Source organism: Pituophis catenifer, unplaced genomic scaffold (assembly GCF_029215685.1).
Source record: "Pituophis catenifer annectens isolate HBS135680 unplaced genomic scaffold, rPitCat1.0.hap2 SCAF_9, whole genome shotgun sequence".
NCBI classification, from domain to species: Eukaryota; Metazoa; Chordata; class Lepidosauria; order Squamata; family Colubridae; genus Pituophis; species Pituophis catenifer.
The window spans coordinates 9,417,408-9,445,258 of NW_027256889.1; the positions used below are offsets into that span (position 1 = coordinate 9,417,408).

General features: G+C 43.8%; 1 protein-coding gene across 2 annotated transcripts; it reads left to right on the forward strand.

Moving 5' to 3' along the window:
* Window positions 1-636: 636 nt before the first annotated feature.
* Window positions 637-27,327, forward strand: LOC139320845 (membrane-spanning 4-domains subfamily A member 15-like). Of its 2 annotated transcripts, XM_070949311.1 has the most exons (7): window positions 14,346-14,370; window positions 17,738-17,898; window positions 18,970-19,086; window positions 21,394-21,450; window positions 22,906-23,064; window positions 24,468-24,587; window positions 27,166-27,327. In XM_070949311.1, exons 2-7 carry the CDS (start codon window positions 17,788-17,790, stop codon window positions 27,250-27,252), a joined length of 651 nt encoding a protein of 216 aa, XP_070805412.1. In that variant the 5' UTR covers window positions 14,346-14,370; window positions 17,738-17,787; the 3' UTR covers window positions 27,253-27,327. The 2 variants fall into 2 exon arrangements, with proteins under 2 accessions (XP_070805413.1, XP_070805412.1); XM_070949312.1 differs by lacking the exons at window positions 14,346-14,370; window positions 17,738-17,898; window positions 18,970-19,086; window positions 21,394-21,450 and adding exons at window positions 637-744; window positions 2,351-2,467; window positions 4,262-4,318.
* Window positions 27,328-27,851: the final 524 nt, after the last annotated feature.

Consider the following 27,851-nt stretch of genomic DNA (forward strand, 5'->3'; position numbering starts at 1 on the left):
TTGCATTATCTTTCCCCTGGAGTGGGGCGGGAATGGAGATTTTTCAGTATCCTTCCCCCAGAGTGGGGAGGGAATGGGGATTTTGCAGTATCCTTCCCCCGGAGTGGGGTGGGAATGGAGATTTTGCAGTATCCTTCCCCCAGAGTGGGGAGGGAATGGGAATTTTGCAGTATCCTTCCCCTGGAGTGGGGAGGGAATGGAAAATTTGTGGTATCCTTCACCTGGAGTGGGGTGGGAATGGAGATTTTGCAGTATCCTTCCCCCAGAGTGGGGAGGGAATGGGAATTTTGCAGTATCCTTCCCCTGGAGTGGGGAGGGAATGGAAAATTTGTGGTATCCTTCACCTGGAGTGGGGAGGGAATGGAGATTTTGCAGTATCCTTGCCCTGCCATGCCCACCAAGCCATGCCCACAGAACTGATAGTCAAAAAAAATGAATTCCACCACTGGTAAAAAGTACTGTAAACTGCATTCCTTATAAGGTTCCTGGTGCAGAACCTAACTACTGAGGAATGGGAAATTAAAAGATGGGGATTGTGTCTTTTCAACAGTCTCTCTCTTTTCCCTTCCTTTCTATCGTCCCCAGCATTGTTGGATTTGCTGGCCTAAAGGAGCCTCCCTTCTTGCAAAGCCCAGCATGGATTCCCCTCTAGACCAGGGCCCAGGCTCCCTGTCTTCCACCACTCAGACGGATCTTCCAGTCGCACTGAAGAAGTTTTATCAGGGTGAACCTCTGGCTCTGGGGGTGAGTACAGAGAGAAACAGAATGATGGTCCTTGCGTTTTGGAAATCCCCGGCTCCCCTATTCTGTTGCAATCGGACCATGAGGATTCTTTGTTGTGTACATATCAAAAGCCTTCATCCATTTGTTTTATTGGCCAAGAGTGGTCCTGTTGTGGCCCGCCGGTGGCCAGCAGAGCTGGCAGAAGAGTTGGACAGTGGGGAGGTTGGGGAGGAACTTTGGCCAGTCCTGGGAGGTGGGGAAAGCTTGGATGAGGTCAGAGGCAGAGAAGGAGGTAGACAGCAGCGAGGTAGAGGAACTGCTGGAGCCTGTTCCCAGTGCGTGCATGCGCAGAGCTGCCAGAAGACAAGAACCACTCAGAAAGCAGGGTCGACTCTGGAGTAAAAGCCACACCTTGGAGGTGATTGGCCCCTCCCATAGGAAATAAAAGAGGAGAAAAGAGGGAGTGGGTTTTTGCAGGAAATAATTCGTTCATTCCGTGACTCTGAGAGACTCTGTTCCAAGTTTTGTCTTGTACTGTGATTGGAAACAAGTTACATGGCAGCTTGCCAAACGAGATAAGGTGAGTTGAGAAATATTCCTTTGAAAAATTGTTTGGACAAACTTTGCTGACTGTGAATGAACGTAATTCACGGTCGTGTAAATAAAAGAGGTTTTGCCAGTAATTCCTGCCTCCTGCTTGTTAAGGGAGCCTAGGCCAGAACAGGTGCGGTGGCCTAGAGGTGGAGCTCTCGCCTCACAATCAGGAGGCTGTGAGTTCGATCCTAGGTATCGCTGGGCACAATGAGAATATATCTATTGAACAAAGCTCCGCATTGGCGACAGGAAGGGCATCCGGCTATTAAAACACTCTGCTAGCTGCATTCAGTTGCCCAGACTCCATCCTGCAAGGGATTACGGGATTGTTAAATGATGATGATGATTTGTTTTATTTGCCAGCTAATGTAACATCTAAGAACTATATAACCCCCTCCCCCTTAAGGGAAGTTGGTCTTGAGGGCTGTACATGAGGCCTAGAAAAATAAAAACCAAAAAAAAATCCTTTTCTTAGTTTTTATCATCCTTTTTCAAAATCTTTCCTATATATATGGGTTGAACATAAACATGCCTATGCCTGATGAGTACCAACAAGGAGGAAACTGATTGGATAGTGCCTCCTACTGGGCAGTTGCTAAGGTGACGTGAAGAAAGAAATAGGTTCTCCAGAGGCTGGTGAACAATAGTGATCTAAACCAGTGCCAAGAGATGCTGGGAGTTGTCGTTCAGAGACATTGGGAGTTTTGTTGGTTCCTCACTCCTGACCATCACTGATCTTTTTTTTTTTTTTAATTTGATTTATATGCCGCCCTTCTCCGGAGACTCAGGGCGGCTTACAATGTGTTAAGCAATAGCCTTCATCCTTTTGTATATTTATACAAAGTCAGTTTATTGCCCCCACAAACTGGGTCCTCATTTAACCTACCTTAGAAAGGATGGAAGGCTGAGTCAACCTTGAGCCTGGTAAGATTCGAACCTGCAGAAATTGCAGGCAGCTGTGTTAATAACAGGGTGCATTAAACCACTGTACTACCAAGGCTCTTGTGATTTCTTTTTATTTTTCTCTTTCCAGATCACACAGATCTTCATAGGAATCATAGGAATTATTTTGGGGATCCTGCTCAGTGTAATCAGTGATAGTTTCATCGAGTATGTTTCGATAAAGATGCCTTATTGGAGTGGAATCTTGGTAATTTTACATAATGGTGTATTTAAAAAAAGTCAATAGCACAACCAGGGATTCTGGTGCATATCATACCGGTAGTAGTGGGGGTGGGTTCTACTTAGCTTTACTACCGGTTCGCTACGGGAGCACACGCACATACTTGCTTCCCTTGTGCGTGTGTGCGCGCTTCTGCGCATGCGCAGATCATCAATTATGACATCCGGGGGTTGGGTGGGTAGAGCCTCCTACCACTTTTACTACCGGTTCTAAAGAACTGGACAGAACTGGGAGCAACTCCACCACTGCATAGTAGCCTCAAGGCAAACTGGCCTTAGCTGAAGGGTGCTATAGTTTACCAGCTTGGCTAGTTTCATTTTGTGGCTGATGTCTGTTCTCCCAATCTCAGAAAATTTCAGAAAACCGCTGAACTAAGAGATTGCAAACATTAACGGAAGTAACTTCACGGTCTCTCTTTCCTCATTCCAAGCTCATTCAGCCGTCGTTCCAAATTACAATATGGGGGGGATGAGGGACGGACCCGTTTTCAAACATCTGGCCATCATAATCCCTCCAAGGTCCCCATGATCATGATTTGGTCGTTTGGCACCTGGTGTGCATTTTACAGTGGCTGTAGCATCCTGTGGTCATGAGATCACCATTTGAACAATCGGCTTCTGGCATTTTAAGTCAATGGGGAAGCCGGCAGGAGGTTGAAAGTCACCTTCATGGGAATTTCTGCTTCAAACTGTTGTAGGAAAAATAACGGACTAGGACAAGCTCTTCAGTGCAGGAAAGAGTTTTTATTTGCGCAAAGGTTCAAACAGTCCGAGGACCACGAAACAAAAGTCTGAACGCTGATGGCTTCTTCTGGCCATGTATTTATACAGTTTAAAGACAAAAGTATTACAGAGAGTGATGCATTTCACACGTAGAAGCTACCCTTTAATCTATCTCTAGGAAAGACATAACAGCCCTGTTCCCACAGGCTCAGGCTTTCAGCTCCGGAGCTCAAGACATAACAAAAGGAGATAAGAGGCTAGAAGACGCCTCACAAGCAGTAAAGAGGACAGTAAGGGAAGCAGTTTTTCTTCTCTAGGATATACATGACATTTGAGGTGCAATAAACATTAAACACCAGGATGTATCTGTTTAGGGTCAGTTTGCCCTTTTACAATTCTGTACCTACGTCAAATACCGTTTGTCATCTCAGCACCTTGGCATGGGAGAGGCACTTCTGTCTTGACCAAAGATTTGGATTTCTAATATTTGAGTTTTATCCCAATATCGAATCTTAGCCTGGCTCAAAACGACTCGTTTGATTTGCTTCATTACTTCACCTGGACCACTCTCGGTATAAGTCAGCACAGTCAGGTCACGTAACACTTCATAACTGCACCAAGTTGCCCATCTCAATTTCGGTGGGTAAGTGAGGACTGCCCATATAATCATTCTGAGTATCAGTTGCCATTTATGGCTGCCCTTCCTCGAGGTTTCATTCAACTCGAATCCTGAGTCTGAGAGTTGTTCACAGCGTCTGCAGAGCTGTGTCCTTGCCATAACAAAATGGGGGAAATTGAATGCTAGTGCAGAGCTACACAAATAGCCTGTGAATGTAGTAGCTCCTTTCTTTAATGGCTTCAAACCAGCTGCATCTTCAGATGGAATATGGAACGTTGACTGAGGTTCAGCACAACAGATAATCCGAGCACAATAAGCACTGACAGTAGGCAACCATTTAAGGTGGGAGGAGATTCTGGGTCTATATTTTTCTCTAGGGATAGAGCCACTGTGGCTCACTTGCTTTTCCTTCTCTTCCAGTACATCATCTCTGGATCCTTAGCTGTGGCAGCTGCTCGGAATCCCAAGATCCCTCTGGTAACTAACCCATTTGACATAAGTGAATGACATGGCTTAATCGGAAACCCTCAATTTCTGGGATCCTGGCCATGATCTCCATCTTCTTCAGGAAAGGTTGAAAAAGCCTCTCATCTGAAGCTCTGGATTGCTACAACCCACTGGGTGGTCAAACAGGAGCTTGGTGGATTTCTGATGTTCCTGAATCACTAACATCAAATGGAGCATCATAATGATTCTGCCTTGTTGCTTAAGACCTTCTCCGCTCCAAATACTTGCCTTGAGTTCCCTTTTTGGAACCTCCAGGTCAGGGGTGAAATGCTCCCGGTTCGGACTGGATCGCCCGATCCGGTAGTGATGGCGATGGGTGGTTTGGAGAACCAGTAGCAAAAATCTCTGCCCACCCCCCATACCCAGCTGAGCCGTGCAATCATCAGAGGCTTTTTTTTTTTTTTTACTTTTAAAAGCATTTTTTCTTCGGCCAAAAAAAATGCTTTTACAAGTAAAAAAAAAAAAAGCCTCTGAGGATCGCACGGCTCAGCTGGGATCGTCAGAGCCTTTTAAAAGCATTTTTTTTACAACCTCTTCGGCCAAAGAAGTTGTAGAAAAAATGTTTTTAAAAGTAAAAAAAAAAAGTTGGCCACACCCACCCAGTCACATTATCTCCCCAGGCCACGCCCACAGAACCGGTAATAACAAATTTTACATTTCATCACTGCTCCAGGTGTTTTGTGGGTCATTTTATGCCAGCTTTTGGCAAAGAGGTTGCTTGTCTCAGTCTCTGAATTGAATATTCTGATTGGATGAGGCTGTAAGGACTTGCCTCTCCTCTCTCCTCAAGAAAGCAGAACTCTTCAAACAGGCATCATTTCAAAAGGAACTTTTATGGCGAGAAAGTGATAGCAAGGAAAGCAAGGCAGGATCTGAAGTTCCTGCTCAAAAACCGTTAGATTAAATGTTGCAGAAAACCCCTCCCCTAGGTCCAGTCTGAGGTAGAGCCCATCCATAGGTGCAAAGTTGTTGTGAAAACTCAGAACTGAGAAGGTGATAAGAAGTTTTTCTCAGGCTCCTTCTGAGCTGAGACAAAACAGATGGCCCCCAGCCCAATCCCTCCCCTTCCCCTTCCCAAACAGGTACATCAAAGTGACAGGAAGAACCAGATACGTGAAAAAGGTTGTAGAAGAGCATTCAAGACCCCCTCCCCTCCAGAACGGCAGCGTCAGAGGCAGTTGCTTCCACAGAAGGAAACACCTTGAAACTCTTCCTCCATGGTAGTCCATCTGGCGTGCAAATGAGAGTCTCCAAATTGCACTACTCAAAAAGGACAAGAAGGAATTCAGCCATTCCTGAGGATGTAGAGCAGGGGTTTCAAACTCGATTTCATTGAGGGCCACATCAGGATTGTGTTTGACCTTGGAGGCTGGGGTGAGCGTGGCCAGCTCAATATCACTCTTGTTGGGGGCACCCTTCCCAGGCTCTGTTTTCAGCTGCGACGGCCTCCTGCAGTGTTGTGCCAGCAAAACATACGGCCCTCCCAAGCTCTGCTTTTGCTGGCACAGTGCTGAAGGAGGGCGTCTCAGCCAAAAACAGAGCCTGGGAGTGTCAGGGCGTTGATTAATCCCATTCTGCTTTTGGGATAATTGCACCTGATTACGAGGGGTGGATCGAGACCTTTCCTTGCAAGTATACTTTAAGAAAACAAAACCCGAAGATATTTTTTCTAAGAAAACTGATTTATTTGTTATAAAGAAAATAAAACACCTCACTAAGAAAGAAAATTAATTGTTACATTTTGAAAATAAAGTTCGTGCCAGCTGCTTCTCAGCAGCCGGACTTTTCTGGCAAGAGAACAAAAGGAAAAGATGTGAAGGAATGCGGATACACATAGCTTACTGATAAGAAGTTGGCAAGCTACGGAAAGTCTGATAGTCCAGAAATAATGAGCTCAGCTGGTAAATAAAAAAAACGCAGTGACCGGGAGGACCACGCATGGCCCTCCCGAGCTCTGTTTTCGCTGGCAGAGGGACTGTAGGCCAGTCCTTTGCTATTTCCAGGGTGACCCCATGGGCCAGATCGAAGCACCCCGTGGGCTGGATCTAGCCCGCAGGCCTAGAGTTTGACACCCCTGGTGTAGAGAATAAAAGTCTCCCATTTTCTGTCTAAAGCAAATTCAGAATTCAAAGCCAGCTGAATTTCTTGGTGTGTGTACCTGTTTTTATATGTTTATTAATTTATTTTATCCCTTCTAGGTGCAAGGCACGCTGGCAATGAATGTGATAAGTGCAGCAATAGCTGGTATTGGCATCATATTCCTGGGTCTCACAATCAAAATTACTGACTATCGTTTTTTTTACTTTTGCAACGAACATGTAGGCGAACCTGAGGAAAAGTGTCATGAAACGATTGTAAGTCTGTGACCTTTCAGAATTCATCTAAAAAGTTGGCTTCAATAAGGCAGAGAAGGCAAATGGTGACCTTTAGATGGACATGCAAATCTTTCGAGGACATGGTGGTGTCAAAAGCAGGGGTGAAATGCTCCCGGTTCGGATCGGATCTCCCGATCCGGTAGTGATGGCAGCGGGTGGTTCGGAGAACCGGTAGCAAAAATCCCTGCCCCCCCCCATGCCCATCTGAGCAGGGCGATCATCAGAGGCTTTTTTTTTTTTTTTTTTACTTTTAAAGCATTTTTTCTACAACCGCTTCGGCCGAAAAAATGCTTTTAAAAGTAAAAAAAAAAAAAAAGCCTCTGATGATCACGCGCCTCAGCTGGGATTGTCAGAGGCTTTTAAAAGCATTTTTTTACAACCTCTTCGGCCGAAGAAGTTGTAGGAAAAAAAATGAATTTAAAAGCCTCTGGCGATCCCAGCTGAGTTGCCTGATCATCAGAGGCTTCTAAAAGCATTTTTTTCTGCACCCTCTTAACTAAGTCCACCCAGTCACATTACCCACCACCACCACCAAGCCACACTCACAGAACTGGTAGTAACAAATTTTAGATTTCACCCCTGGTCAAAAGTCTATCTCAAACAGAGTTTTAACCATAGAATTGAGGGGTAGAAATGTTGTCTTGGGGTTTTAAGAGTTTGGCCTGCTCTAATTTCCTTTCCCTCGATCTTTTCAAGACAGCTTCAAGAGAAGTGTCTTCAAGGCATGGCCAAGAATGGAAATGGCAGCTGTATCAGTGCACCCAAAGTTTTGCCAGATTTTTATGTGGGACATAGGAAAATCTGGCCAGAGCTTTTATTGCACTGTTGTGTCCATTTTTTTGACCAAATGTTAACTCCCCCCCCCAAAAGTGTGGTTTTCAGTTTTTGTTGTGTAGACTGTGACCAAACTTGATGGTTGGAACTGGGTCCCATCTTGACTAGGTGCTAGCTATGCTACCCAATGGGCATTAGTCTGCCCCATCAGGTAGAACAGACCAGGAAACCATCTCTGCAGGAAAGCTACTACTAATTTTATTGAAATGGCTGTAATAATAGAATCTTGCAACGTTGATTGGACTGTCCCTCCTCCCCCTTCTTATACCGCCCTCGGTTAGGAAGGTGTTGGCCTGAGATACTTTTATACATTATCTCACTGCTCTTGACTTTAAAAAAACAACAACCCAAAATGTCATCCTCCTTTTTCACCAGGCAAGACAGAGCCTGCATATCTCATCCAGGCCATTTTCCTTCCTCTAGAATTGGAGATAAATATGCCTATCTCTGTGGGACATGGTGGCTCAGTGGCTAAGACGCTGAGGTTGCCGATCGAAAGGTTGGCAGTTCAGCGGTTTGAATCCCTAGTGCCGTGTAATGGGTGAGCTCCCATTACTTTTCCCAGCTTCTGCCAACCTAGCAGTTCGAAAGCCCGTATAAAACGCAGGTAGAATAATAGGGATCACCTTTGGTGGGAAGGTAACAGCGTTCCGTGCGCCTTTGGTATTGAGTCATGCCGGCCACATGACCACGGAGACGTCTTTGGACAGCGCTGGCTCTTCGGCTTTGAAACGGAGATGAGCACCGCCCCCTAGAGTCAGGAACAACTAGCACATATGTATGAGGGGAACCTTTATCTTTTACCTTTATGCCTATCTCTATTTATAAAAATGGATATGTTACTTTTCTGCTTCATTGATAGTACATAATTAATGGAATTTTGGCTGTTCTTACTGCGTTCAACGTCCTGGAGTTTTGCATCGCCATCTCTCTTGCGTCTTTTGGCTGTAAGATGCTTTGCCGAAATGCCTTCACTGAAACGGTAAGATTCCAAAGGAAGGAGGTTAGCTTATCAAAGGAAACATATTCAGAAACATGGCTTGCCAGTAAACTTAGGTTCTAGTTCATACATTGTACTAAGTGTGATGTAAAAGAAACAAAACAAAAATTTGGCTTCACACATTATGCTATGTTGCAAATCCTGAGTTCTAAATAGTGGTGGTTGATTCTCATATTGCGATAAACCTAAAGGAAACAAACCACCATTCACATCTCAGTGCGCCCAACCTTCATCTTTAATTGGCAGGGAAGGGGGTAATGTCCTCACCACCCAATTGAGACGTGCTCAGTGTTGCCTCGAAGTGCAAGATGGACAGCAAATGAGTTTGATAATGATAATAAAAAAATGAAAATAAGTACCACCTAATCTACACACGGTCCAGGCAACACTTCAGGTAGAATCCCAGAAATGTGTGAGAGCGTATCAAATATTGGGATTTGGGAGGCAGCGCCAGCCATGCAAAACCAGAAAAGGATGCAGCTGCTTTAAAGAGAGGCAGTGATGTCTTTATGCTCTAGGATTCTACGGAGAATCCAGATGCCTCTTGGGAATGGATTCAAAAGTGCTTCAGATCCTTATTTGAAACAAGGAGAGACAGAAGCATTCAACAGGCCGTTGGCAAGCTGAGAATTTCCATTCTAAGGTATAGAATGAGAAATGCATGCAAACATGTGGCTTAAAATCTCATTATATGTTTCTTTAGGTTGTGGTCATTTATCAGAATGCGCCTCCTGCCAATGCTGAACATCCAGCCATCGACTGCAAAGAGCCAGAATCCCCCTGAGTTGCTTTCCCTTCATGGCAGCTATTCTGGAGTGTATCGGCTCCTGCAAAATTGAAGCCTTAAGCTTTTAAAGGAATTACATGGAACTTTTCACCCAGGGGAACATAGAAATATTGAATGGGCTAAGCAAGGCACCACGTAAAAGGTCTTGGGAATGCGAATGTTCTTTGTTGCTGGTTAAAATATTTCCGTATGTGATGGTTGGCACCTGTACCAAGTTAAGTTTTGCTGTTGGAAAATGCACTGTTGGTGGGTTTATACAGCATGTTATGGATAAACTACCCTTTCCCCATTATAATGGTCGTATCACAGACCAGGCAAAGTCCAAAGCTCACCTCAACAGAGTTTAGCAACCATCCAAAGCTTGGAACCCATTCCAGAAATTGATTTGTGGGATGTAACCGTCTCTCCCTGGGAATTGTTCAAACAAAAGCCTCGGCAGCCATATATAGTCCCATGAAATATAAAGAGCCAAATTTATAGCCATAATTTACATTCTTAGCCAATTTGTTCTAGTGGTTGAAATACCAGGCTAGAAACCAGGAGACTCATCCCACCTTATAAAGAAAAGGCAGCTGGGTGACTTTAGGCCAGTCCCTCCCTCGGCCCGACTCACTTTGTTGTGGTGGGGAAAACAGGAAGAGGAAGGAATATTAGCTACCTTCGCTGCCTTAAATTATTGATAAAAATAATGAAGACAGGCTGTAAATGTATACATCAGAAGACAAACTTGTTTCCTGCCACTCGACTTTCCATCAGGTTGCCTTCTGCCAATCCAGCTCATCTCACCCATTGAGGCACGAGTGCACTCCAGACCAATAAATTTGCTGAACTCGTTATGGCTGTTTTCATTTTCTTTAAATTCCACAGAAATAAAGAGGAGTGGGGGGTGTGTTTCATTCTTTGGGTACTCTCTCCTCTCTCATTTTGCTGGCCCTCGTGCTTTGCAGCAAAGGAGAGTTTGGAAGGTTCAAAAACAATTGATCAGTGGAACAACTCGCCTCCAGAAGTTGTGAATGCTCCAACACTGGAAGTTTTTAAGAAGATGTCTGAAGTGGTATAGGGTTTTCTGCCTGACCGGGGGTTGAACTAGAAGACCTCCAAGGTCCCTTCCAACTCTGCTATTCTATTCTATTCTATTCTATTCTATTCTATTCTATTCTATTCTATTCTATTCTATTCTATTCTATTCTATTCTATTCTATTCTATTCTATTCTATTCTATTCTATTATTCTATTCTATTCTAAAAAGATATCCAGATGCTGCGAAGTGTCTGCAGTGACAAAGATCAAGGCTTGTGAAAGCCATCAATGGAAGCCAAAGTGGGACTTGGGAAGGAGGTGAGGAAGAGCTTCTGAACTTGACGATGGAGAAAAGTCCAATCTGCTTCCAGACAGCAATGAGTGACCGTCCGGTGGGTCTGGGTAGGAGGAGAAGGGGAAAGAACTGGAACCACCACCGCCTTTCCGATTCCGGATGGGCGAAACGCCCAGCGGTGGGTTCTACTTACCTTTACTACTGGTTCACAACGGAGCCACGCACTCTTCTGCACATGCGCAGAAGCATTTTGATGACATCGGGGTCGGTGGGCGGAGCTTCCTGCTAGATTTACTACGGGTTCTATAGAACCAGTGCGAACTGGGGGCAACCCACCACTGGTCATAAGTCCCTTTTTTTTCAACCCCGTTGTAACTTCGAACAGTCACTAAATGAACTGTTGTAAGTTGAGGACTTCCTGTATACCAGGGTATTCAATGCCCAGACATTCAAAGGGGAAGAAGCAGAAAGATCTCCATGAAAAAAAAAATAAAAGTTCGGATCAGATAATATTGTTTGGGATGCTCTCTCTCTGTTCTCATTTTGCTGGCCCTCGTGCTTTGCAGCAAAGGAGAGTTTGGAAGACTTTAAAAGATATTTTAAAACTCTTACGGCATTTCTTTGCACAAGTGGATTGCTGCTTTCCTGTCTAACAGACTGCAGAAAGTCAAAATAGGGAACTCGCTGTCTAATCCTGCATCGGTTAACCGTGGTGTTCCACAAGGCAGCATTTTAGGTCCCACCCACATTTTTTTTTTTGCTCTATATCAACAATTTATACGATCAACTTAAACGCAATTGCACTCTTTTTGCCGATGATGTAAAGTTATTTTATTTTATTGTCATTGCACCTCGTACAACGAAATTAAATGCCATCTTCAGTGTACATTATACCGTGTTTCCCTGAAAATAAGACCCTGTTTTATATTTTTTTGAACCCCAAAATAAGCGCTTGGCCTTATTTTCGGGGAGGTCTTATTATTTTGGGGCGCCTGGTGCAAGATGGGGTTCCTCTTGCCATCTTACCTGATTTCCAGCTCTGTCTCCCTAACCAGAAGAAATGACAGGGACTGGCTGCACATGCAGTTAAATATTTTTGGGGAGAGCTTATTTTTAGGGAGGGGGGCTTATTTTAGAGCATGCGCTCAAAAGCCTGATTGGGCTTATTATCAGAGAAGGTCTTATTTTTGGGGAATCAGGGTAACTATAAAAATAAAGCACAAACATACATCCCTCACATTCTATATAATTGAACTGAAAACCCCGATATTGCATTAATATTGCACTATACAGGAGAATTCAATATAGTTTACTGCTTTGGGAGAGAAGCTGTTTTTCAGCCTCTTTGTCCTTGTTTTTATTATCCTGTACCGTCTGCCAGATGGTAATAGTTCAAAAAAAAAAAAAAAAAAGGTGCCTAGGATGAGATGGATCTTTAAGAATGTTTTGAACTTTCTTAAGGCAGCGGGAGCTATTATTCAACTCTACAGATAATTCTGTTGTTTTGCAATGTGATCTCGACTATGTGTCTGAATGGTCATCTGTTTGGCAACTTCAAATTTCAATTAATAAATGCTCTGTCTTACATATTGGTAAACGTAACCAGGATGTCAAGTATAAGCTAGGTGGCATTGATCTAGCAGATGACCCTCCCTTTGTTAAGGACCTAGATCAGAGGTCTTCAAACTTGGCACTTTAAGACTTGTGGATTTCAACTCCCAGAATTCTCCAGCCAGCACAGCTGTGCTGGCTGGAGAATTCTGGGAGTTGAAGTCCACAAGTCTTAAAGCTGCCAAGTTTGAAGACCTCTGACCTAGATGTACTTATCTCTGACGATTTATGCTCCAAAGCTCACTGTAACAGCGTTGCTAAAAAAAAGCATTAAGAGTTGTAAACTTAATTTTATGAAGCTTTTTTTCTGGAAACATTGTATTGCTAATTAGAGCTTATAAAACTTATGCTAGACCAATTTTAGAGTATCGTTCAACTGTTTGGAATCCCCACCATATATCTGACATCAGTACAATTGAGCAGGTTCAGAGGTACTTCACCAGAAAATCTTGCACTTTTCTGTACACAATAGAATTCCTTATGCTACTAGACTCAAAATTCTCGTTTGGATAAGTTAGAACTGTGTCCCTTGTGGTCAGGCCTAGGTATTGCATACAAAATTATACGTAGTAAGGTTTTACCTGTAAATAACTTTTTCTGTTTTTAATTGCAATAATACGTGCGTGAACAACTGCTTTAAACTCAATATAAATCGTTCTAAACTTGACTGTAAAAAAATGTGATTTCTGTAATACAGTTATCAAAGCCTGGAATACTTTACCTGATCCAGTTGTCTCGGCTACAGATTTTCACAGTTTCAACCACAAATGGACTTCCTCGGACCTTGCTTCATATTTACAGCAAGTGATCAGTAGAGGGGGATGTGCATAAGTGCACTAACGTGCCTATTGTCCCTTGTCATTTTTTTTTTTAATTTGATTTATATGCCGCCCTTCTCCGGAGACTCAGGGCAGCTTACAATGCGTTAAGCAGTAGCCTTCATACTTTTGTATATTTTATACAAAGTCAGCTTATTGCCCCCACAATCTGGGTCCTCAATTTACCTACCTTAGAAAGGATGGAAGGCTGAGTCAACCTTGAGCCTGGTGAGATTTGAACTTACAGTAATTGCAGGCAGCTGGTCTTAATAACAGTGCTAAGGTGGGCGGATGGGCTCAAGGAGACCCTAAGAAGATTCTTGGAAGAACTGTGGATTGTTGCCTGTTATAGGTTGATCTGATATTTGTCTATTGCCCCCACAAACTCGATCCTCAATTTACCTACCTTAGAAAGGATGGAAGGCTGAATCAACTTTGAGCCTGGTGAGATTCGAACTTACAGTAATTGCAGACAGCTGGTGTTAATCACAATGCTATCAGTCTGCTGAGCTACCAGGCCGTCATTGTATTTGTATTCTCTTATTCTTGTTCTCGTTTTTGTTTGACAAATTCCAATAAATAAATAAATAAATAAAATATAAAATAAAATATAAAATAATAAAATAAAATAAAATAAAATAATAATATAAAATAATATAAAATAAAATAATAAAATAATATAATAAAATAAAATATAAATGAGGACCCAGTTGTGGCGGCAATAAGCTGACTCTGTATAAATATACAAAAGGATGAAGGCTATTGCTTAGCGCATTGTAAGCCGCCCTGAGTCTCCGGAGAAGGGCAGCATATAAATCAAATTAAAAAAAATAAAAAATAAATATCCAGATGCTGGGATGGGTTTCTTAGATCAGAATCAAGCAAGCCATGTAACGGAAACCTAAGTTGGTGGGGTCTCCTGCTTGGACAGGGGGTTGGACTAGATGACCTCCAAGCTCCCTTCCGATTCTGTTAATCTGGTAAACAGAGAGGAACAATATCGGCTTCTTTGAACCTGGCGGTTGGAGAAAACTCCGGGCTCCGCTTCCTCGCAGCACAGATCGCTGGCCCGACTCTCCCGGGAGAAGAGAAAGGAAGGAGGGAGGCGGAAAAGGCCGCCTTGTCAATGACAATCCGCCCGGGTGAATCACCTCCTCCTTCCCGGGCGGGCCTCCCTCGGGCAACGCTCAGCTCCGCGGTTAAAGGAGCGGCTGGGCCGGACGAGAAGACGGGACGGTGCCAAACCGAGCCGAGCCGAGCCGAGTTTAGCTGGAGCGGATGGGTCAGCCTTACTCCGAAGGGCAGGGAGGGAAGGAGGGAGGGAGGGAAGGGGCCGGCTCCCTCTTCTTCTTCCTTCGGGAGCCGCTGGAGGCGGTAGTCGGTGGGCAGGGAAAGGGGCTTTGCCGGGCGGCAGGGGATCGCAAGGAGGCGCCGGTTCTGGATCGCCTGCGCCTTGCGCTTCTTTCAGCCGGATCCGAGCGGCGGGCGTCTTTGCGCGCGGGGGAGGGGGAAACGGGGGGCGCTTCTGGAGCGCCCCGTTGCTTTGTGTCAGAGAAGCCCGTTTCCTGGGTTTTACGCGCGACGGCGGCTGAGCAACGGGCCGGGCCGGACTCGGGGCTGGAGATGGCGGGGTGGCTGTTCAGGTTTCACCTGTTGGATCGAACGCCGCGGCAGCTGCTGCCCTCGGGCGATGCTCTCAGTCTGTTGAGTGTTGTAAACTGGATTACTTTTTTGTTTGGTTTGGGTTGCATCGGCGCGTTTCCGGGCTCCATAGCTGGCACGACTCAGCGTCCTTCGCAAGCAGGTGGATGAAGTCAGGGCATTAAAGGGTGTTGTTGCGTCAATCCAGTCTCTCTCTCTCTCTCTCTCTCTCTCTCTCTCTCTCTCTCTCCCCCCACTCTCTATCATCTATCAATCTATCTATCTCTCTATCTATCATCTATCTATCTATCTATCTATCTATCTATCTATCTATCTATCTATCTATCTGCTATCATCTATCTATCTATCTATCTATCATCTATCATCTATCATCTATCATCTATCATCTATCATCTATCATCTATCATCTATCTATCTATCTATCTATCTATCTATCTATCATCTATCATCTATCATCTATCATCTATCTATCTATCATCTATCTATCTAACTAACTATCTATCTATCATCTATCATCTATCTATCATCTATCTATCTATCTAACTATCTATCATCTATCATCTATCATCTATCATCTATCATCTATCATCTGTCTATCTATCTATCTATCATCTATCATCTATCATCTATCTATCAATCTCTCTATCTCTCTATCTATCATCTATCTATCTATCTAACTATCTATCATCTATCATCTATCATCTGTCTATCTATCTATCATCTATCATCTATCATCTATCATCTATCATCTATCATCTATCAATCTCTCTATCTCTCTATCATCTATCTATCTATCTATCAGCTATCTATCTATCTATCAGCTATCAGCTATCTATCATCTATCATCTATCATCTATCATCTATCTATCATCTATCATCTATCATCTATCATCTATCTATCTATCTATCTATCTATCTATCTATCTATCTATCTATCATCTATCATCTATCATCTATCTATCATCTATCATCTATCTATCTATCATCTATCTATCTATCTATCTATCTATCTATCTATCTATCTATCATCTATCTATCTATCTATCTATCTATCTATCTATCTATCTATCTATTCATTCAATTTATATGCCGCCCCTCTCCGAAGACCCAGGGCGGGATCCCACGAACGCCAAACCTGTCACGGCAGGTGGATTTTGAGGAAGTTCAGCCTAGAGGTGGAGAAACTCCTGGGGATCTAGATAACAGATACAGATTAACAAGAGTTGGAAGGGACCTTGTAGGTCATCTAGTCCAACCTCCCACCCAAGCAGGAGACCCTACACCATTTCTGACAGATGGCAGTCCAGTCTCTTCTTGAAAGCTTCCAGGGATGAAGCTCCCACAACTTCCGAAGGCAACTTCTGTTCCATTCGTTGATTGCTCTCGCTGTCAGAAAATGTCTTCTTATTTCCAGGTTGAATCTCTCCTTGATCAGCTTCCATCCATTATTACCTTGTCTGGCTTTCGGGTGCTTTGGAAAATAGATTGACCCCAGTGGTGAAATCCAAATTTTCTTACTACCGATTCTGTGGGCATGCCTTGGTTGGTTGGCATGGCAGAGGAAGGATACTGCAAAATCTCCATTCCCTCCCCACTCCTGGGGGAAGGATACTGCAAAATCCCCATTCCCACCCCACTCCTGCGGGAAGGATAGTGCAAAATATCCATTCCCACCCCACTCTGGGGCCAGCCAGAGGTGGTATTTGCTGATTCTCCGAACTACTCAGAATTTCCGCTACTGGTTCTCTGGACTGTTCAAACTTTCTGCTACCGATTCTCCAGAACCTGTCAGAACCTGCTGGATTTCACCCCGATTGACCCCCCTCCTCAGCCTTAGGAAGCCTCTTAGACTAGGATGAGAGCGATGTTTCCATTCATCTCAAAGTTATCTATTGTTGGATCTCGGTTGGCAGACATCCTTGCGATAAATCTGGCTGTGGTGGGGCATGCTTAATCCAACGCCCAGAATTGTTGGACTCTGTCCATACCATTAGTATGGATTTGGCATGAATAGTAAGACTGGTATCTTAGCTTATGCCTTCTCTATATTGCTGTTGTTGTTTTATTATCATTATTAATCATCGCACAGTCAGCCAGATGCTCAGACTGGATTTGGCATATTTGTCTACCTATCAAGTCCTTACCAAGGACCTGGGATAGGCAGATCAGGATGTTTGATGGTGTTAACAGATATCGTCGCAGGAGGGAAGCTGTTCCAAGTAAAGCTGCCTTTTGCAATTGACTGATGGTGAATTTGTCAATGCCTGTGGTGTTCAAATGGTGCTCCAATTATTTTGGGATTGCACCCAAGGTGCCTATTACTATTGGTACTACCTTTGCTTGCCTTTGCCACAGTCATTCTATTTCTATTTGTAGGTCTTTGTATTTTGTTACCTTTTCCCGTTCTTTCTCTTCTCTTCTCTTCTGCTGTCTCCAGGCACTGCCACATCCACTATCCGGACTTTTGTCTTTCTTATTGACAATTGTTCAGTCTGGAGCATTATGTGGCACGTGCCACATTGAATTCTAAAGTCTCAGAGCAATTTAACGTCTTCGTGTTCTATGATTTTCTCTATTTTATGGTCCCACCAGTTCTTGCTTACAGGCAAATGATATTTCTTGTAGATCTTCCAGTGCACCATTGTTGCTACTTTGTCATGCCGCTGCTTGTAGTCTGTGATTATTATTATTGTCATCTCTTTTATTCATTAAACTTGAAACTCAGTCAACTGAACATTTAAAAATGTATCACAAATGGCGCTAATGGTTGATAGGACTAGGCCCCTGTCTGCTACTGTAGGGGAAAGCAAACGCCGCAAATTAAGGATAAAAGATAATGTAAAGTGCATTCCTTCTAAGCTTCCTAATGCAGAACCTAACTATTGAGGATTGGGAAATTAATAATGGGGATCATATGCTTTATGTTTTGTAAGACTCTCTATTTTATTATCCTCTCTCTGTTTTCCTTCCTTTCTACGGTCCCCCAGCCTTACTGATTTAGATGGCCTAAAGGACTTCCCTACTTGCAAAGCCCAGCATGGATGCTCAGCCTGTGGTCACGAGTGCGGGCTCTCTTTCTTACATCACTCAGACTGATTTTCCAGTCCCGCTGAAAAAGTTTTATCGGGGTGAGCCTCTGGCACTGGGGGTGAGTATGGAGATGAGTGGTACGATAGCTTCTCTCATTTTGAGGATCCCATGGTCCCCTATTCTGTTGCAGTAGGATAGTGAGGATTCTTTGTTATGCACACATGAAAATTCATTGATCCATTTGTTTTATTGGCTGGCTAATGTAACATCTAAAAACTATATAACTCTCTCCCCCTTAAGGGAAGGTGAGGCCCGTAGCACGAAGCCCAGAAAAATAAAATTTAACACCAAAATCCCTTCTTTTTGTATTTATGTTCCTTTTAAAATAGCACTTAGACTTATATACCGCTTCATAGTGCTTTACAGCTTATCTAAGTGGTTTACAGAGTCAGCATCTTGCCCCCAACAATCTGGGTCCTCATTTTACAGACCTGGGAAGGATGGAAGGCTGAGTCCACCTTGAGCTGGTCAGAATCGAACTCCTGGAGTGAATAGTGAGTTAGCTTGCAGTACCTCATTGTAACCACTGTACCACCACGGCTCATACATACACATACACATACACATACACATACACATACACATACACATACACATGCACATACACATACACATACCGTGTTTCCCCAAAAATAAGACCCTGTCTTAAATTTTTTTGAACCCCGAAATAAGCACTTGGCCTTATTTTCGGAGAGGGCTTATTATCAGAGGATGTCTTATTTTAGGGGAAACGGTACCTATACCTATACCTATACATATGAAATGGGTTGAACATGAGAATGCCTGATGAGTCCCAGCAAAGATGAAACTGATTGTGCAGTGCCTCCTACTGGCCAATAGCTAAAATGACATGAAAAATAGGTTCTCCAAAGGTTATTGAACAATACAGTAGTGATAAAACCACCAGTTGCCAGTGCTGAGAGATGCTGGAAGTTGTAGTTCAGCAACATCTGGAGTTCTGTTGGTTCCCTACTCCTGAATATCACTGAATTGCATGTATAATTAGATATTCTATTTTAAAATATTGTATTACTTTACTAACATTCAAGGTTTTTTGGAGGCGAGGAAAGGTATCAAATTTGCATGTGTGAGTTGGAAGTGAAGGCGCTGTTTTTTCTTCTCTTTGCAGATCACACAGATATTCATAGGAATCATACAAATTATTTTTGGGATGCTGATCGACATAATTGATGAGCGTGGTATTTTCTATCTTATTGTATGGATGCCCTATTGGAGTGGAATCTTGGTAATTTTACACCAGGGGTGTCAAACTCAATTTCATTGGGGGCCGCAGCAGGGCTGTGGTTGACCTTGGGGGGCTGGGTAGGTGTGTCCGACTGGTTGGCCGTGGCCAGCTTGATGCCACTCCCCAAACTGCTGGCATGTTTCCTCTTCATATTGGGTAAACCGGGCCAAGGCCAGGCTGGCCGGTTCCTTATATTTTCTAGGACGGCCCCATGGACCGGATCCGACCCCTGGCCCTTGTGTTTGACAGCCCTGTTTTACACGATGGTGCATTTAAACAATTCAATAGCATGATCCAGACATTAAACTGGACATCACAATAGCCTCAGGGCAAATTGGCCTTCGCAGAAGGATGTTTGGAGTTTACCAGCTGTTGGTTTCTCTAAACCTTTTTACAGGTTTTGCTTTAGGAAAAGGGCTGTTTGACTAATTCAATTTTGTGGGTGATGTCTTTTTCCCAAGTTTCAGACACTGAAGAACTAAGAGCCTAAAAACATAAAACAGGAGCCTGGATAGCTCAACAGACAGAAGCACTGTAATTTAACACCAGCTGTCTGCAATTAAAGTAAGATCGAATCTTGCCAGGCTCAAGGTTGACTCAGCCTTCCATCCTTTCTAAGGTAGGTAAATTGAGGACCCAGTTTGTGGGGGCAATAAGCTGACTTTGTATAAATATACAAAAGTATGAAGGCTATTGCTTAACGCACTGTAAGCCGCCCTGAGTCTCCGGAGAAGGGCGGCATATAAATCAAATTTAAAAATAATAAATAAATAAATAAATAAATAGAAGTATCGTCCTTTGTTCTTATCGTACAGATAGTTTTCACTTACTGCCTCATTGAGCAAACATTCAAACATTAAAAATGATGCTGGAAGAGGGGCACTTATGACCGGTCCTCGATCTTGGGGCCATTGCAGGATCCCCATGGTTGCAATTCAGGTGCTTGACAACTGGCTGGCATTGACAACAAGTTGCAGCATCCCACAGCTACGTGTTTGCAATCTGCGACCTTGACCGCTGGCTTCTGACAACCAGAATCAATGGGGAAGCCTGCAGGAGGTCGGTCACAAGTCGCGATGACACGAGGTTGGATTTAACGATCAATTCGATTTGCTTAATGACTGCATCTGAATCGGTGGTCAGCAGTCAGCACGGTCACGCAATAGGGTGCTTTAACCACCGAGCCATTTAGTGACAGGGGTGCTGGCCGCAACTGTGGTGGGTGAGGATTGTCTGTATAAACATTGTGAGTCGCCATTCTGTGGCTACACTTCTTAGGGGGCTTCATTCCACTTGAATCATGAGGCCGAGAGTTGTTTGCAGCATTTGGAGCTTTGATCATAGTGATGCGGAGAGGGGGGGTTTAAGTTGAATACTAGTGCAGTAAATGTGAGAGGGATCTTGGAGTCTTAGTAGACAACCAATTAAATATGAGCCAGCAGTGTGCGGCGGCAGCCAAAAAAGCCAATGCAATCCTAAATTGCATTAACAGAGGGATACAATCAAGATCAAGGGAAGTACTAATACCAGTCTATAAAGCCTTAGTAAGACCACACCAAGAGTACTGCATCCAATTTTGGTTGCCACGCTATAAAAAAGATGTTGAGGCTCTAGAAAGAGTGCAGAGAAGAGCAATCAGGATGATTAGGGGGCTGGAGACTAAAACATACGATGAACAGTTGCAGGAACTGGGCATGGCTGGTCTAGTGAAGAGAATGGACCAGAGGAGACATGAGAGCAGTCTTCCAATATTTGAGGGGCTGCCACAGAGAGGAGGAGGGGATCAAGCTATTTTCCAAAAATAGATTGTATGCCAGACATGGAATAATGGATGGAAACTGAGCAAGGAGAGATTCAACTTGGAAATAAGGAGAAATTTTCTGACAGTGAGAACAATCAGCCAATGGAACAGAAGTTGCCTTCAGAAGTTATGGGAGCTTCATCACTGGAAGCTTTCAAGAAGAGACTGTACTGCCACCTGTCGGAAATGGTGTAGGATCTCCTGCTTGGGTGGGTGGGGATTTGGAGTAGATGACCTACAAGGTCCCTTCCAACTCTGTTAACCTGTTAAATCTGTTAGTGCTGTGTTGCACAAAAATTCAACGTGTCTTCTGGCTGTGACACCTTAAAGCAGCTGCATCTTCAACTAGAACAGAGAAAGTTGATTGGCTTTCAACACAAAAGATGACCAGAGTGACAATAGGCAGCAGTTTAAGGTGGAAAAGATATTATGGGTGTCTACTGTAAATCCCATTCTATGGGGATAGAGAAGCCACAGTGGTTCACTTCCTTTTCTTTTTCTTCCAGTACATCATCTCCGGATCCTTAGCTGTGGCAGCTGCTTGGAATCCCAGGATGCCTCTGGTAACTAATCCATTGGAAAAAAAGTGGCTTAATCAGAAACCCTCCTCCTGTAGGGTTTCTCCCCAGCAATGAAAGATTGAGAAAGCCTCTCCTCTGAAACCATGGAGAGCTACAACCGATTGGGTTACCAATCAGGAGCTTGGTGGATTTCTGATGTTCCTGGATCACTAAAATCCAAGAGAGCATCATGATGGTGTTCTGATTTAGGCTTCCCCAAACCACGAAGCAGATTCTTTGTCTCGACAAAAAACCCTTTTTATTAAATTACTGTGAATTCTTCTCATTCACATCCAGCAAATTCTTTCAAGGGTGAATTTACAGTCACAGACCTTATCTGGCTTGGGAGAGCTGCCAGGCCGATATCTTCAAAACTTGGCAAGGCGTCTCGGAGAGTTACGAACCAATTAAGCGAACTAATTGTCTTCTGCAAAATCCCCTCCCCTTTCTCTCCTCTTTATTCCCTATGGGAGGGGCCATTCACCGTCCAACTGTGCCTTTACTCCCGAGTTGACCCTTGTTCCTTAGCTGTTCCCTTCTCCTGGAAACTCTGCGGATGCGCACATCGGGAACAGGCTCCAGCTATTCTTCTGCCCCACTGATATCCGACTCCGAAGGCAGCTGATAACTGTCGGACGGCCCTGCCCCATCTCTGCCTCTGATGCAGAGCCCTCATCAGAGCCTTCCCCAGACTCCAGGACTGGCCCATGTTTCTCCCCAATCTCTCCACCACTGGCGGGCCACAACACATGGTTGTGATTTCTTGTTTAAGAGTCTCTCCCCCAAATTCCCTTTTTGGAAGCTGCAGGTCTTTCGTGAATCTTTTTGCCTGATTTTTTTTTTTAATTTGATTTATATGCCGCCCTTCTCCGAAGACTCAGGGCGGCTTACAATGCGTTAAGCAATATCCTTCATACTTTTGTATATTTTATACAAAGTCAGCTTATTGCCCCCACAATCTGGGTCCTCATTTTACCTACCTTAGAAAGGATGGAAGGCTGAGTCAACCTTGAGGCTGGTGAGAATTGAACTTGCAGTAATTGCAGGCAGCTGGTGTTAATAACAGTGCTTTAGTCTGCTGCGCTACCAGGGCTCTTTTTTGGCCAAGAGGTTCTGTGCTTCCATCTCTGGTGATGGAATATTCCAGTTAGTCGAGGCAGTTGCTTCCATGAAAGCAAACGTCTTGAAGTTGTCTCTCTTCTTTCACCGTGGCTAATCTGCCATGCCGAAGAGTCTCCAACCAAGCTGCGGTACTCGAGAGGAGCAAGAAGGCTTTGAGCCAGTCCTGCAAAGGGGTTAAAGGATGCCAACCTCACCTTTTCTGTTGAAAGCAAATCCAAAACTGACACTCTTCTGTTCCCATCATTGTCCGAGAAACCTCAGTTGCATCATACCAGCCTGTGTGTGTGTGTGTGTGTCTTTGTGATCATGTTTATTAATTTATTTTGTCTCCCCTAGGTGCAAAGCATGGTGGCCATGAATGTGTTAAGTACTGTAGCGGCTGGTTTGGGCCTGGCATCCCTGTTTGTCTCCTTCAGTGTACTCTTTCCATTCGATTTGTCTTGGTACTGCCATAACCTTGAAAAAGACATTCAGAAAAAGTGTAATCCAATCCGGGTACGTCCTTTTATATGATAAGTATGTGACCTTCCTAAACTCATCCGTAAGAAGTTGGTTTCGACAGGGCAGAGAAGGAAAAAGAAGTTAACAATGACCTCTAAGTGGGCATGTATCTCTTTGGAGGAGATTGTCAGTTCCCTGATGTGATACTGCCATTCATATGGAGGGAGTGGGGAGCATGGGGAAGCTGTATTTTATAACCTTTTTCCTGGCGCCTAAGCGCCCTGCAATATTCTCACCTTTTGGGAATGAAATAAGGAGGGTTGGTTGAAAGCAAAGGAAGACCATGGGAACAGATCCTTATCTGGCTCTCAGGACGGCCATTACAATAAACATCTTCACATCTGTGGATTGGCTGAAATCCACATTCGAACTGGAGGGATGGATTCTAGAGCCCTATTTGTAACTGTGCAGTTTGGGAGGGAATTTAGAGTCTGCTTTCGCCTGTCCTGCTGTCCCTTCTTCTCAATAAAAGGTTCCTTTTGAAATACCACGTTTCAAGAGACTATACTTTCTTGAGAAAGGAGGAGAGGCAGATCCTTACAGAGATCTAAAAATCTCCCCAAATTCCCAAATAGAGTTTTAACCATGGAAAGGTCATTACCGTGGGATTTCTAGAGTTTGGGTATTTTTCTTTTGCCCAATCTTTCCAAAGGATATACACCAGGGCTGTCCACAAGAATGGCCGAGGTTTGAAGGTAGCAGCTCTAACAGCACAGTCAAAGTTTTGCTAGATATTAATGTGTGGCATAGAAAAAAAAAACTGGCTCAAAATAGTCTGATTGGGCTTTACCTATTTTGGGTTGTACAGTTGCTTGGGCTACTTCCAAATGTTATCTCACTGCTTGGAATGCCAAGATGTCTCTGATAATTAACCCATTCGAGAAAAAAAAAATGAAGGCCATGGCCCTAGCATTCCAAATGTTAGCTCACTGCCCCCAATATCTATGGGGCTGCCAGAAAGAAGAGGGGGTCAACCTATTTTCCAAAGCGCCAGAAGGCAGGACAAGAAACAATGGATGCAGAGAAGCAACCTAGAACTAAGGAGAAATTTCCTGACAGTTAGAACAATTAATCAGTGGAACAACTTGCCTCCAGAAGTTGTGGATGCTCCAACAGTGGAGGTTTTTAAGAAGCAAGAGGACAACCACTTGTCTGAAATAGCATAGAGATTCCTGCTTGAGCAGGGGTTGGACTAGAAGATCTCAAAGGTCCCTTCCGACTTTTACTCTGTTTCTGTTTTGGACCAAAAAAAAAAATAATACTTCAATCTCCTTATGACCTAGGCAATAGATCCTCCCTATCACACCCAGGTCATCTTCCCTACTCTAGAATTGGAGATAAATATGCCTGCCTGTATGTATAAAAATGGATATGTTACTTTTCTGTTTCATTGACAGAATATCGGCCGAGGAATACTGATTGTTCTTACTCTGTTCACCGCCCTGGAGTTTTGCATCACCATCTCAGTTGCGTCTTTTGGATGTAAGATGCTTTGCCGAGATACCTTCCCTGAAAAAGTAAGATTTCCAAAAGAAGATGGGTAGTTCATCAAAGGAAAAGGATTGAGAAACATGGATTTCTGATATTTGGTTGAATAATAGGGAATAGTCGGATTGGAAGGCAATACTTTGGATAGGATAACATGTCTTTCTCACCTCCTCTCCTCAGGCTAGTTTTCATATGCAATGGTACTTGGTACTCGGTGTTAATTGGTTTCAGGAGGTGTGATAGGTATTAAAAAGGACAAGTCCTAAACAAACCAGGTGACTTATCACTCTTTGTTTTGGCTGGGAAGAACTTTCTGCTGTCCCTTTTCCTATGTCAGTGACCTTCCCAGCATGGCTGACTTCCTGTCTGTCCTCTGTGGTTATCCCCCTCCTTGTGCAGTGACCTTCCCAGCATGACCGACTTCCTGTCTGCCGTCTGCGATTGTTCCCCTCCTTTTGCAGTGACCTTCCCAGCATGGTGTCAGGTTTCGATGTCATCTCAAATAAATTGCACTCCCAAACAATTAATCTTTGCTGAAATATTCCATTTATTGAGTACGACAGATCTGGCCCCGACTTCGTCGTAACCGATACTAACCCTCTGACCCCTAAACCCTTCCCTTTCCATTCCCCAATTCTCATCTTCTCATTGGCCATCTTCCAAGTCAGTCTCCCCAGCTTCTGACCTCACCCCACAGAAATGTTCCCCCGTCCCATCCCATCTCCTAGGGGATATTATTTACAGAGAAAATAAGTAGGTGAAAAGTCAAGCCTCGTCTTTTTATGGCAGCATCAGAATGCTGACACATGGCTGATTTCCTGTCCGTCCTCTGTGTTTGTCCCCCTCCTTTTGCAGTGACCTTCCCAGCATGGTCGACTTCCTTTCCATTCTCTGCAGCTGTCCCTCTCTTCCTATCACAGTGCATCAAGTACTAAACAAACGCTGAGTACTGGGACATCATTTTCAGGTCAAAATGTGTCAAATACCAAATTTGACAAGTTTTGAAGTAGTCGAGTACTGAAGTACCACTGTAGGGAGATTCTGAGTTACTCTTGTGCAGGCGCCTTGATTCATATGTGTTTTAGAGATGATCATTAAAAGGATAAAATACTTATGGAGGTTGTTTTGGCATGAGTTGTGATGAGTGCCATTTGGACCCCAGAGGAGAGTGAAAAAGCTAAAGCCTAGAGAGATTACAACCACATTTCCATTCACCATAACTCATTAATTTTGCAGATGAGCGGTGTGGTGGCTTAGAGGTGGAGCTCTTGCCTCATAATCAGGAGGCTGTGAGTTCGATCCTAGGTAGATATTTCTCTCTCTGGGCACCATGTGAATATATCTGCTGGAAAAAAACTCCGCATTGGCGACAGGAAGGGCATCTGGCCAGTAAACACTCAATTCCATTCAGTTGCCCAGACTCCACCCCGCTAGGGATTATGGGGTCATTAAAAGAGGATGCTAATGGTGATGATGATTAATTTTGCAGATCTGGCTGTTTTGTTACATGTTAAATATAGGCACTGAATTGCATTATAAAAATAAATGATAAATAAAAGCAATGTGTATACTATGGCTTCAGGCTAAGGGATGCCATTGGCAGCAAAGATGAAAGATTGCTGCAAAAGGTTGCCAAGATGCGGTGAGTTGTACTAGGTATACACAAAAGAATAACTTGGTTTCACGCATACGCTGTGTTGCAAATCTAGCTTATAAATGGTAGTGGATAGATTCTCATATTATGATAAACCTAAAGGGAAAAAAACCCACCTTATAAATCTCAGCTCAGATTCCAACTGATTGGCAGAAGACAATATCAGGTTCTTACTACCCAAATAAGGAGGGGTAGCTAATCTGTGCAGGCTCCAGCAAGCGCTTCAGACTGAATTCCAAAAAGATGCTTTGAAATGTGTGACAGCTTGAACCCAGCAACTCTGTTAATGTTTTTAAAGCAGCTGCATCATTTTCTGGGATTTTGGAGGGAGCTCTAGCCATGGAAATCAGAAAAAGGATTCAGCTGCTTTAAAGAGAGGCAGTGCTATCTTTATGCTTCAACAAAGATCAAGATTCCTCTTTTGGGAATCAAAGTGCTGTAGAGCAGGGGTGAAATCCAGCAGGTTCCAACAGGTTCTGGAGAACTGGTAGCGGAAATTTTGAGCAGTTCGGAGAACCAGTAGCGGAAATTTTGAGTAGTTCAGAGAACTGGCAAATACCATCTCTGGCTGGTCCCAGAGTGGGGTGGGAATGGAGATTTTGCAATATCCTTCCCACAGGAGTGGGGAGGGAATGGGGATTTTGCAGTATTCTTCCCCTGGAGTGGGGTGGGAATGGAGGTTTTGCAGTATCCTTCCCCTACCACATCCACCAAGCCACGCCCACCAAGCCACACCACACCACGCCCACCAAGACATGCCACCAAGACACGCCCACAGAACCGGTAGTAAAAAAATTTGGATTTCACCACTGCTGTAGAGTCTTACTGGAAGCAGATAGATTCAGTCCAAAGGCTGTTGGAAAGCTGAGGAGTTCTGTTCTGAGCTGTGGAATGAGAATTTATGTAAAAAAAAAAAAAAATAGTCCTAAAGCTTTTGTTATTTGTTTCTTTAGGTTGTGGTCATTTATCAGAATGTGTCTCCTGCCAGTGCCGAACAGCGTCCTCCTCTCGACTGTAAAGAGGCAGCAATTCAGCCCTGACTCGCTTTTCTTTCATAGCAGCTATTCTGGATTGCATTTACCTCCTGCATCTGGAAGCCTTATTTTATTTTTTTTAAAGGAATTGCATCAGGGATGAAATCCAGCAGGCTCTGACAGGTTCTGGAGAACCGGTAGCAGAAATTTTGAGCAGTTAGGAGAACTGGAAAATACCACCTCTGGCTGGCCCCAGAGTGGAGTGGAAATGGAGATTTTGCAATATCCTTCCCCTGCCACGCCCACCAAGCTACGCCCACAGAACTGGTAGTAAAAAAAATTGAATTACATCACTGAATTGCATGGAAGTTTTTAAAACAACCTTGGCCAATTTAAGAGCTCTGGATGGGGAATTCTGGGAGTTGAAGTCCACAAATCTTAAAATTGCCAGGATTGGACACCTCTGGCATAAAGAATTGAATAGTCAATGTGTGTATGGAGATATCAGTATGGATGTCCACATCACATTTTCCATCCCTTGGGATTTTACATCTGCACCCATCTCCCATGAAGGAAACCAACTTCAAAGAAGGTTAGGCTTGTCACTCCCCTTAAAAGCATCACACAAGCGCATGCACACACACACACACACACACACACACACA